The sequence below is a fragment of the Rutilus rutilus genome, assembly GCF_951802725.1.
Source record: "Rutilus rutilus genome assembly, chromosome: 1".
NCBI lineage: Eukaryota > Metazoa > Chordata > Actinopteri > Cypriniformes > Leuciscidae > Rutilus > Rutilus rutilus.
Window position 1 is genome coordinate 70,713,040 of NC_140209.1, and position 13,450 is coordinate 70,726,489.

Below are 13,450 nucleotides of genomic sequence, written 5' to 3' on the forward strand. Positions count from 1 at the left end.
AATCATGTATATAAAAACATTTTAGTTGAACTTTTGGCTGATTGTTCATTGAAGTTATTGTGTTGCAGTGTTTTTGTTTTGAACCCACTGTTGTCAGCAACATGGTACAACTCTGTTTATGTGTACTACTGTACATTTGATTTTACTTATTTCTTTCAACTAGAGAGTATTCTTCAGCATATTTGTAACGTATACATGCAGCATTCATTGAAAAATATAGAATAAAATGTATTTTCCCCTAATACTTATTCCCCTAATACCCTATTTTTTTCATATGGAAATATAGTGTGTATAATTTATTGTTTGCTAGATATGAGACTCTTCCTGTTTACCTTTTTTGTCATTACTTTAATCCCTCACCATGGCAACACTGTTGAAGATATCCAATATCTGTTCACAATTTAGCATCTTCAATGATCACAATGTAGCATCATGTATTAGCATCATGTATTTGCAGAATGAAGACCCTTTGAAGAGTAGTTAAAAATTCAGAGCTTGTTTTTTTATTTTTTTTTATCCACAATCAAACCAAAATATCTGACTTCCTGTTGGTCGGAGCTAATGACTGTAAATCAGAAAGTTGTCCAGCTCGATGAGAACAATATACGTACCAATTTTAATGAGTGTTTAACCATCCGTTTCTTGTGTGTGTGTGTCGAGTTTCATGCAATTTGAAGCATGCTAAGACTCCTGCTGCCAGTTGGTAGCGCTATAACTTTGACTCACAATAGTCATATCAATGTGATAGGCGTCTTACAACAAACACACTGCTGAAGTTTCATCAAGATCAGTTAATATATGCAGAAGTTGTAACATGCTTCCTGTTTCCCTTTCCTCGACATGAATTTGTTTCCTCGTCACGGTTTGAGATATCAAAAATCCGTCCGCATTTAACATTCTCATTGTCTTGGCTTCATGCACACCGAGTTTGGTGGCGATCGGATGAATTCCCTCGGAGGAGTATATCAAATTCCAGAGCATGCGTTTTTCAAACAACCCATAATAGCTGACTTCCTGTTGGGGGCGGAGCTTGTGACTATGATTGCGAAAGTTGTTCGGCACGATGAGGTCTATATTGATGCTTACTAAAAAGCATACTTAATTGAGTAGGTACTTATTTAAAATAAGAAATTACTTCACAACTGCTAAAAGAGTATGAATGTGTGTCGTATGAATGTAATCTGGACGTACTACATTTTCCATGTTGCCCTTCCAGTCAACAAATTAACTTCTGTAATTTACTTTACTTTTTATTACAGTCAGTTGTGTCGCTTCACTGACATTCACAAATCCTCTCCTGTTGCCTCATGGGATAGTAAAGTGTCCATCATATCCACACGTCAGAAGTAGGTCATCCGGGGGCTTTTTCCTACTCTTTTGAGTGAATTCAGACATACTTCTTTTTATTACATACTGTTTTTCACCTAACATAGTAGTAGGGAAGTAGATATACAGTATACATCACGATAATGAACATGATGCATGGTATTGTTATCGTGGGCACTTCAAAATACTGTGAATAATTATTTATAACAAATTATTCAGATTTTTAGAAGGCATTTTAAGAAAACTTTTCCATCAACCGGGTGAAATTTACAAAATTTAAAGGTGCAGTATGTGAGATTGACAACTAGTGGTTGAAATGGGTACTGCAGTCAAAATTCACAATATCAGAGAGTTGTTCCCCCGCCCCCTCCTCCTCAGACTCGAGGGTTGCCAGATTGAGGACACGCAACAGGAACGAGCACAATTTACAATGGAATGTGAGGATACTTGCAAACTGTAAGTTGATGAGTTGATTTATTGATTTATGATGAGTTGATATAACGTTGTTAATATGCTAATATTAGTTTTTTAGATGGGTGCGGAAGCTTTAGGTTGGGTAGAATCTGTGATCTCTGACCCAGTTCGTTCGCTGGCTTCCATGGCAACAATTTGCTGTGTTTTCCGCCAATTGGCAACCTGTGGTGTTGAAATACTATTGGCTGAACTGGCAGTGGGCAGAGTCACACAGATCAAAACAAAAACACACATTCCAACACAGAATGCACATTTCAAAGTAAAATAACTGGCTGAAGAAGTGTTTGTAAACTCAGCATGTTTCCTAAATATCTGAAAACACATTATGGTATTTTAATAGCCTACTTTAGTACAGTCAAAAACTTACATACAGCACCTTTAAAATTTGGTGATGTTGGTGATGCAAACAACACCAACACAGATCAGAAGCATAGCAGAATATGTGTGCACATTTTCAAGAGCTTCTGGGCATGTTAAGGCCAACAAAAGTGCACGAAAATTTTAAATAATAATACAATCATTATTATTGAAAAACACTTGGGCTCGTCTCATCATAATTATTAACTGGACTCGTGCACTGTTCATTATCCTGTATGGTAAACGAGACGCGTGTCCCAGAGCTGGTATGGATTTCAACTGGTCACATGACACGAGAGCTGTGATTATGTAAGAGTATAATGTCGCTTATCGTACGAGTCCGTGCCATATGACGCCACTTCCCAAGAAGCGAACTCACAAACCCTACTATTGCAAAGGCGCGTTAAATTAATATACATGTGGTCGTGCTGACGCTGCATGCAGCACGCAAATTAATATTCACGAGCAACGCCATGACTAGCGGGATTCGTTCATTCGCCCACGCCTCTTAGCCTTTCAGCAAATTAATTATGCCACACGTCACCTCACATGGCTAATATTCATGAGAAAGCCTTCACTGTAGTGCGATGCGTAATTCTGCTGGCCGGTCGAGGAGGCGTTGTCTCTTATTACAGCGTCACCATCGTTTAATGCAGAAGCCGGCTATCCTGGAGGGTTCCCGGTCCTGAAACACACTCTGAATACCTATATAGTGTATTATCAGTGTTTTGCCGTTGGTTAGTGCTTGCGAAAAGGGCTTTATGAGATGATGAAGAACGGGCATCATGTGATCAGTCCGGAGAAGAGGAGGCGCGCGGTGCGCGTCTGGTGCGATGGATGGTGAGTGAGATACTGCGATATACTGGCATATATATCTGATATACTGGCCTATATATATATATATATATATATATATATGATTCTGCAGGAGAAACACCAGAGCCCACGACTCTGATCACTCTGAAATAAGAGAATGTGACCGGACTATAGATTTGATGCTGCAACACATCTAATATAAAGTCTTTAAACATTGAATGCTCAAGAAGTTTTTACTGTTTCCATTTATATATATATATATATATATATATATTAGGGATGCATTAACATTAACATTTTAATTCTATATATTTGAAAGCAGATAACCGATATATTATTGTCTCACCATTAAAATCCATTTCCCAATCACACAATTATAATGCTCTCATTATAATTTTATGTAGCCTATTTGACAGACTTAAATGTTGCACTTTACTGTATTTTCCTTTATTGAAGTGATTTCAATCATATTTCAAGCAATTCAAATCAATCATGTTGAACAGTGCGCATCTGAAGTGTCTCAGCTGAAGGAAATAATACATTATTTATCAGCTTTAATATATCGGACAAATTTTTCTTATTAGGCCGATAACGATAACATTAAAAACGAACAACGAACATATTCTGCCGATACCGATATGGTGGCCGATATATATATCGTGCATCCCTAATATATATGTAAGAGTAATGTCTTGACTTGAGACCCTACTAAGAGTAATAGTCTTTATTAATGCAGGTAAATGATGAATGCTATGAAGGTTGATTTCCCTGTGAGGTTAATAGATTCCAATACAACATGATATTGGGAGTCTCCACATGACTTTTGATTTTATGTGAACTAAATCTCTGCTGACTTTATGGAGTTTTCTCTGTTCTGAAATCAAACTACTGACCAATACAGTGAGAAGATAATGTGCATATGTTTTAATAACAATAACTGCTTTATACAATAACAGAAAAAACAATAGTGATGATTATATCGAAAATATTATTTGTTGGATTTATTGTAAGTTTCACTTAATAGTTGCACACTGAAAAACACTAGCCATTTCTCACATATGCACACTAACACATGTTCTAGAACACACACGTGGAGTAATAAGCTCGCTATCTAACGTGCTTTTTGGTTTGGGTGTCTAAGTTGAGATATTAGTAGTATATTATTTCTTTCTAAAAGCAGGCTGTGTCTGATTAATCTAACCGTGAGAGTGTGTGTGGCTGAAAAGAGGTGTTTGGATTCATGTGCAATGCATGATGAACAGGATTATTGAGCCTTTCTCTTTCAGAATTCCAGCCATTTCTGTCTGCCTGTGTGATGGTTTTTTTCCCCGAATGTTGCCGAATGTTTGGGATGCCAGAATATTAGACAGCGGAATGAAGCACCAATGAGAGGCAGTGTAAACACAGACCCCCCACCCCCCCACACCTTTTCCCATAAATCCCTTCACTGCATAATAGGAGAATGTCACAGTCGGACAGAGATTGTGATGATGCTGTTTCTCTGTGGCGCTGCGTCAGTAACTAAAGCACCTTCCAGGTGTGACGATTGTTTGAAGCCCGTATGAAATCACAATTGCCTCAAACAAAGGAAAATATTTTGAGGAAAGTTTGTCACCAGGCCGCTTTAACTTCCATAGTAGTAAAAAAAAAAAAAAAATACAATGGATGGTGCAACAGAACTGTTCAGTTTCCCACATTCTTCAAAATATCTTCTTTTGTGTTCAACGGGACAAAGAAAATTATACAGGTTTGGAAAAACAAACAAAAAATTCATTTTTGGGTAAACTATCCTTTTTAAATCCCACTGAAGTGCCTTGGATCGCGCAGCTTTGTTTGATGTGTTGACGTAATTTCCACTGAAAGGCGGGACATATTGAATGGCTCCTCCCCCTTTTCAAACAGCCAATAGCGTTTAGTTTCCCTCACAGACTGCGAGTTGTACTTGACGGCACCATGGAAGTGAATCCGAGCGCTGGATTCAATAGTAGAAGTGAATAAATTCTAGCCATTTCATTCTTAACTAACGTACGGTTGGAAAACGGGATAAAACTTGCTTCGGCCAGGTGGTGTTTATAGCACAGGGGGCGGAGCTTCAGATTCTAGAGAGCATTTGATTGGACAGACGATGTGATGAGAAGCTGAAGTGTGCGGTGATGTCATAAACTCCGTGATCCATTTTAGCGGAAGTGAGAGACTGTGAGTTTTGAATGCATATATCTCATAAATGTGAATTTTGTCATTGTTTTGGAGCACACCAGCTTATTCATAACCTTAAGGCTAACATATTCAAACTAAAAGCTAAAAAAAACTACATTTTGATTTCAGGGGGCCTTTAAAGCATGTTTCCTTTAACAACATGTGATGTTTACATTTAACTAGGCGTGAGAAAGTGACATAAACCATGTGAAATCCGATCAGGGCGGTCAGACTGAAACGGATTTCCAGACACGCAGGATTTTAAACCCCTTATGTCTCAAAATGGATTTGTAAAAATCGCATTTCATGTAATTTTTTGCTAAATATCATCGGATTCCAATCGGATATGCACAAAAATGGGAAGCCCCTCATGGTAAATGCATTGAGTGTTTGGGCTTTGGTCAAGCTCAAGCTGTGCTTAACGTTTGTTAAACTGCACACACGGTGATGAGTTTAAAGTGAAAGTGCTTCAAGTGACTTGACTTGACTATACTTTTGCAGGATCAACATTAGGAGATCTCATGGTCATGGAAACAGTCCTTTTTTTCAGCACACATCACTAACCCAGCTATCTCTGACTTCACCAACATCTCAGGCTTAGGCCCAATCCCAATTCTATTTTATACCCCTTCGCCTACCCCTAACCCTTCGCCTACCCCTTACCCTTGCCCCTTGAAACAGAGTGGCAAGGCGTGGGGGTGAAAATATTCCATTAAGAAATGGGACACCACTACTACACCGTTACACGTCATTATACGTCGTTGCTAGCACCTACGTCACAGGAGATGCGCCAATGTTTATCACAAACTTCCAAGATGCCGTCGTCAGCTGTAGTCTTGCGTGAGATACAGCTATTTTTTAGCATTTTTCTTCTTAAGTTCGCAGAAAACAACGGAGATGACGATATCTCCGACGCCTAATGCTGCGTTCACACCAAATGCAAGTAGAGCGTCTGGCGCGAGTGATTTCAATGTTAAGACGCGTTTACGCACGTCTGGAGGTCTTGCGGCGCGAATGAGGCGTTTAGACGGTGGACGCGAATTCGCCTCATTCGCTTCACTTCAAACTTTTGCTTTTAACACGCGTCATATTGTTAACGAACTTTAGCGATTTTTTTGCAACCATTTATTTGAAGAACATGACCGTAAATATGAACACAAGATTGAATGTGACATAAAGAAAATGATTATTGGCAGCCATGTTGCCTCTGTAGCCGGTGTATGCAGGTACATTTCTCATACCCCTTCGTTAGAAGTGTGGTCCCGAAAAATCTTCATTTCAAGGGCTATCTGGCCCTTCCCCCTACCCCTACCCCTCCAACCAAAAGAGAATCGAGACAACCCTACCCCTTCACAGGAACGCGCAAAACGGAGGGGTAGGGCCAAGGGGTAGGGGCAAGGGGTGAATTGGGATTGAGCCTTAGCAACGGTGTCCCTCGTTGTCTCATCATGGAGGTCCTGAAGTCCTAAATGGCTATAATATGTGTCAATGGTGGACATGCAGGTATATATCAAGTTGAAGTCCTGAAAGACACAGATTTGTGCTGGTTAGTATACCAGTTGGTATCGCCGTTTTCACAGATTCACGTTTTTGAAGTTTACACAGACATACTAATGTTTTTTTTTTGTTGTTTTTTTTAAATCAAAACTTGCGCCTTGGACCGTTTCAAAGTGTGAGTTCTCGAGCCCCAAACACTGTTGTTGTGCGGATGAACGGCCAGAACGCATTAAAAGTTTTCAGTTTTCTGTTAGAACGGTGTCGTGTTAGTGGCCCCTAAGTTAATAACTAATGATCGTTGCGACGGAAGTGAATCAATCAAGACTAACTTTAGCTGGACAATTTATTCTAGAGCTGCTGTAAAGCCTAAACAATCTGTTACTGTAATTTCCTATTATCACTGTAAAGCTGCTTTGAAACAATCCAGATATTGGTAAAAGCGTTATATAAATGAAGGTGACTTACAGTATACCAGTTCCTCTGGTATACAGACTTAAATTTTGCGCTTAAAAGTTAGTTATCAAGCATCTCAGTCGTAATTTAAGTGAGGTCTAGGACTAAATCTTGAGTGTCAGTCTTAGAGATGATTCAAGACACTTTGCTGTGCCACAAACGGGATATTGGATGATGACATATGCATGGACCAATCACTGAATAGATTTCTGTATTTAAGAATATTCTCAGATAAATTCACATTGAATGGTGTAATTGTTGGTGTTGAGTTTACATTCAACATACATTTGACAATAAATCATTTTCAAGAGAATATATTATGGAAAATGAAAGATAAACACTTAAATACAAATGTTAAACCGGTGTGCTGTTAACTGGCCTGTCGATATATAAGCTAGATTTTATGATATAATCAGCCAACATGGATTCGCAAAAGAAACCCGAACCGGCGGGAGAAAGAAGCGCTACTTTTGCTGAATGAGTCGAACAGCAAAAACATGTTATAAAAGGTTCAGCCCAACATTAACCCAGCGCTGGGAAAGATAAGGAAAGATGTTCTGTCCAAACGATAGCGTTTGATGAACTGCTCGTCGTCAAACATTTTCAGAAACATTCTTGAGAGACCTCTCGAGCTGTCTCAAATAACTGGGAGAGTAAGAGTGATTCTTAGCTTTAAGCCATTTGATAACTTGCTTTTATTCTTAAGTGTGAAAGTAGGAGTACATTCAATGAATTCTCAGCACTTAAGACTAAAATGGCACTTTAAGAAGCTTGATAAATACGGGCCCTGAAAGATATATTTTTATATTCAGATCGTCCAGAAATGTCAGGACAGACAACAAGCCAGGTTGAAGTAAGTGCGCCACATTTTACTTTTAGGCACAGAACAAGCTTCTAATTTGTACATATTTTACGAGTTACCAAATTCTGACCCCTGACCCCTGACCCCGCCCCTAAACCTACCCATCACGTGGGTTTAGACAAATTAGTTTAGAGTGAGGTCGTACCAATTTGTACGAATTAGCCACCTTTTAACCATTGGTGGTGAGATAGCGTTGGCATATACCACGCTGGTTAAATCTAGGCACAGATCTTCTCTAAGGTTCGTGTTGAAGCCTGGAGAATGGAGATCGTATCCTCAGACAGACCTCAGAGAAACCTGAGAGCCCGAACCCGAGACGAAGCCAGGGGTCAACACCGAGATGGACAGTCTCGATGTCCGGGTGTTCAGGCGAGGAAAGGGATCCGATGGAGGAACTGGGCCGAAGGAAGGAGTAACACAACCAAGACTGACAGACTGATAAATCAGGAGATGAGAGCACTAGTACATGCTAAAGAAACCTGGGAAAGCGTGCTGTGTACGGCAAATCATATGGTGTTTTTTCTTTTATGAGAACCATTTAAAAAAATCTAACCATTTAAGTAAAACTATTGTATTGTATTGTATTTCTTTATTGGTGGAGAAGTATCTTTGGCTCACCAGGACATAAAATAACTATACAGGCAGTAGTATAGTAAAACAAAGATAAAAACACAGACAGATTCACATTACAAAAATACCATGCCACTGTCATTTATCGATCGCTTGCGGAGTTGAGATATATTATATCGCTTTTCTCAAATATAATAACAATAGCAAACAATCAGACAAGACACAAAGGAGGCAACAACAAAAAAACACAACAACAAAAAGGAAAAGGGAGATACACTGTAAAACAGTTAGAAAATCTACTTTATCAACTCAAGTCATGTGACATTATACTGTATTTATATCATTCAAAAAGTTTTTCCAGATTTTGTACAATAATTCACCCCTGCTTCTCGTTTGATATGTGATCTTCTCTAAGGGTACACAGCTGCAAATCTCTGATCAGTGTCACATCAGTGTCTGCTTTCCATTTCAAAGCAATACAGTTTAGCTATTATTAACAACATTTCAGTAAGCTCCATTGGGATCCATTGGAAGTTGAGAATTTTAATAGCGTTCGGAATAAAAGACCTCTTAAACACATTTTTATTCGCTAGAGGGATTCTGTAGCGCTTTCCTGATTTCAAGGACTCGAACTGAGTAAAGAGAGAGTTGATAACTCAATCCTGGCCTCCTTCTTTGCCCTTTCAGCATAGAGTTGTGCTAAGAGTTTGTTCTTAGATCTGCAGTTTGCCAGGCTGGGAGGGGGAGATGAAAAGTTAAAGGGGTGGTTGATTATGATTTCACTTTTCTAACTTTAGTTAGTGTGTAATGTTGCTGTTTGAGCATAAACAACATCTGCAAAGTTACAACGCTCAAAGTTCAAAGCAAAGGGAGATATTTGCTTTTACAGAAATCTCTTTTTAAGGACTACAACAAACGACTGGTAGAGACTACACGACATTCCTCCCGGGTTAGTGACATCACGCCCCCTGAACACGATTTATAGATTATCAAGACAGAATATGCTAATCAAGACTAGAAGATAACTACACATAAGCTACATAAATTCATCAACTAACCATTCCTGTTGCTTCTACATGTTGTCACTTCTTCTTGAGTCTCTCCATCATTGTCTGAATCCGGTTTGAACATAAAAGGCTAAAAGTTTCTGAAATTTCCAGTGCATGTGTGTGTGAGGTAAAAGGACACAAGCTGTTGAAGCTCCGCCCCCCTGTGCCGGGAGCAGCGGCTCATTTGCATTTAAAGGAACAGACACAAAACGGTGCGTTTTTGCTCACCCTCAAAAAGTGACAACTTTATCATGCTATATAAAAATATCTGTAGGGTATTTTGAGTTAAAACTTCACATACACACTCTGGGGACATCAGAGACTTATTTTACATCTTGTGAAAATACCACCCCTTTAATACACTCTCTACAATAGATTTGTACTCAAGTTCTATGCTGACTAACTCCAAGGCCACCAAGTTGTCTAAGAAGAAATAAAGGCAAAAATGTACTCTGAATTCTCAACGAAGCTCACATGTGAGTCCAATTATAAGTGTTGAGTTCTGAGCTGAAATGTCCATGAGTGGCGCTAATCTTAATGCTCCATTTTAAAATAACGTACACTTACTCTAAAGCCTAAAGCAAAGTACAAGTCAAGTCAAGTTACATTTCTTTATAAATAGCTTTTTATGATACAAAAAAGTGCATCTCCAACCCTGAATGGTCAGGATGTCTATGCTGAACTCCTTTCATAGTAAAATGTAATTTAACCCCTCCCTGCTATATCGTGACCAGCGCAGAGACCGAGATCAGGTAATGTTTGACGCTCAAGAACACATTAAGCCCGTGTTGAGCAATGGTCAGCACTTTGTCAGCACATAGACAGTGGATTCCTCTTTGAGAAAGCCTTCAGGAAGACAACTATAAATAGCATGTTATGTGATTAAGGTAAAATGAGGGCAGTCTGGTCGGTGTATCTTTTAACAGCTGTGTTAATGGGTTTGATTGACCTCTGAAGAATAGTCAAAGCATGTCGAGGTGTGCATTAACCACATGACAGGTCTGATCAGCTGACTAGAGCTGAAACAACTAATCGATTTAATCGATTAAAATCGATTATTAAAATAGTTGTCAACGAATTTAGTCATCGATTAGTTGCTAAATAACTTTTATTTGCCGTAAGCGGCTCATTTCGTGCATATTTTAAATCTGCGGTGACCAAAGTGTGGCAGTAATGAGCCATCGGAGGTTTTACTCAGCCAGTACAGCAGGAGAAGTAGCGAATAGCCAATAGCTGGCCTCGTTTTATGTCACGTGCGTCCCGCACAGCGTCTCTGCAGTATTCAGCGAGATGGCGGAGGCAGGCGGCAGTGGAGTAACTGTACGTTCACACCGCTGCCGACTTGAGCTTCCAAAGTTACCGGAAGTCATTCATTTTCAATGGAAGCTGGCTTCTCTCAGAAAAAATAATTAATTGCACAGTCTAACTATCATAGAGTGAAAGTGTATCATTTGCATATGAACGAGCAGAGAGAGAGCGAGCGAGCCCCGGCCGCGCGCGCGCACTCACCCGAGCGCTGTCTTGCTCTCTCTCTCCCTCCCTCGCGCATATTAATCAAAATCATTTGATACGCAGATTCTGCAGTACAATGTTGTTTGCAAATGTTTAGTCGTAAAAGCTGATAACATTGCTGTTTAAAGCTTTGCAAACATGTTCTGTGATCAGTTTGTCGTTTACCAGTTCATAATTCAGTCTTGCAGCCTAATTATGACTGAATGAGAGAGGTAAATGTTTAAATGTATTTGAAATGCACTTTTTTTCTAAGTATGCACTGCTCTTTTTCATACAGCAGGTTTTTTTGTGTGTGTCCAATTTTTTTCTGGACAACCTTCTGATGGATTTTACTTTAAATTTTATTTTAAAATGTGAATTCCATTCAGGTTTCATGCCATTGGCACTTTATTCGAAGGATTGTTTACAATTTCACAGCATAAGCTATAAAGCTGTTTCCCAGGTATAAGCTATGTGTTTACAGGAAAAAATAAAATAAAATGCAATTTACTGCAATTTTATTCTGTTTTATTCTTATTCTTAGTGAAAATATGTTCTGAAAGATTCCTTAATAAGCTTTGTTCGGGATGTTAAACTACTTTAGTAGCCCTAAGGACAGCCATGGTGAAAACATTATTTGAAATCTCCTTGTGAAATTTGCTAGAGTACGTATGGGTCAGTGTTTTGATTGCAGAAGAGTTCGACAAAGGATTAGTAACACATAATAAAACACAGGTATGTTTTTGATGAGGATATGACAATGCAAAATGGTTAAAATCTCTAAAAAGTCTATGTTGAATGATAAAGACCCTTTATTAATAATTTACTTGGGAAAAAAATGGGCAAAACTAAAATATAAGTACATAAACCGATTAATCGATTAATCGAAAAAATAATCTACCGATTAATCGATTATCAAAATAATCGTTAGTTGCAGCCCTACAGCTGACGCCGGGTCAATCAATCACTCAGTCTTTCCTCAGTACTAGCATGTGCTCTGCTGAGAATCTCATAAAACATCTCCAAAGTTAAAGCTAACAAATGTATTGAATGTATTTTAAGACCTTTAAGACCTTTGAACACGAAAGACAGTTCCCCTGCCCCCCCTTCACATTACCATAATCTGATTGTCGCACTTTATGATCATTAGACTCCCATTACTATAATACTGTAAGAAATACATCAAATTCATAGTGCTTTCTCACATAGTGCTGGTTTCTGCTGCATGTTTCTGCTGGTTTTTGCATGTTTCTGCCGGTTTCTGCTGGTTTCTGCTGCATGTTTCTGCTGGTTCCTGCTGCATGTGAAGGCATTCTCTATCAAACACGCAGAGCTCAGTTGCAGTTTGGGCGCTGGAAACCAGTTTCAGTAGTAAATATTTCATGCTCATGATCCTGAAGATACAGCAGAGCCATTTACAGTTTTTCTCAGTCGCTTTGGTGCATTTCTCACATCACTATTTACATTTGCACAACAGTTAATGCAGTTCTCAAAACAATTAGTACAAACTGCAAAACCTAGTTGATAACCTGCAAAAGCTTGTCACTTGCTCAAAATGGATAGCCCATTCCTCAAAAGCAAGTATTTATGTCAATGAAAGTGTCAGTGTCATCAAAATAAAAAGTCCTGACACCATCGTTTATGAACAAGATAGTCAAATGGCTTAGTCATGTTTTCATTATGACAGTTTACTCTCTAAATGTTTTCCAATGATAAAAGTCAGATCTTGGTGACACTACCTGAAAATGCTCAATACAGCACTAAATACTATTTGCACAGCCATTTGAAAAAATACAGTAAAGTTACACATTACTGTATTTATGAGGTAACTGAGTACAAGACACTGAATATATGTATGTTTCACATTTTTACTGCATATGCTCTTTGCCATTCTAGTTTGTTCACAGCATTGTGCAAAAGAAAAAATACACCATTATTTACAACAAACATAAACTCCCTTTGGGTAGAGCTGTGCACAACTGTACACAATATTGCAGTAGGCCTATATACTGTATTGGAACTGAACATACAACATACATAGGACTGTAATCATTCATGCACATCCAGACGTACCTCTCTGTCTGGTCACATAATTTAATCTACATCACAGCGAATATCATCTCTTGCTCAATTGCAAATTGTTCAATTTAGGAGACTTTTTCTGGAATTATTTATTTTTTTATTTTTTTTATTTTTTTATTTTGACAACTAGTTCAACATTTTTGTATGTAATGACTCAAGCAATGAAATGAGGACTATTAGTTTTATATGGAATGACTATTCAGCATTCACAAGTATAGTTAATTTTGACTGACATGACATAAGAAAATGATAATGTTATAAAACAGCAGAGAGTTGT

At 38.5% G+C, this 13,450-nt stretch overlaps 1 protein-coding gene across 1 annotated transcript in view; it reads left to right on the top strand.

The window, feature by feature from the left end:
- The first annotated feature begins 2,727 nt into the window (after positions 1 to 2,727).
- Positions 2,728 to 13,450, top strand: part of LOC311296856 (ethanolamine-phosphate cytidylyltransferase-like) — a 28,008-nt gene continuing 17,285 nt past the window's right edge. Inside the window, exon 1 of the mRNA XM_084418833.1 lies at positions 2,728 to 2,997. Within this exon, the coding sequence (XP_084274959.1) occupies positions 2,924 to 2,997 (74 nt within the window). The 5' untranslated portion in view covers positions 2,728 to 2,923. The remainder of the gene's footprint in view (positions 2,998 to 13,450) is intronic.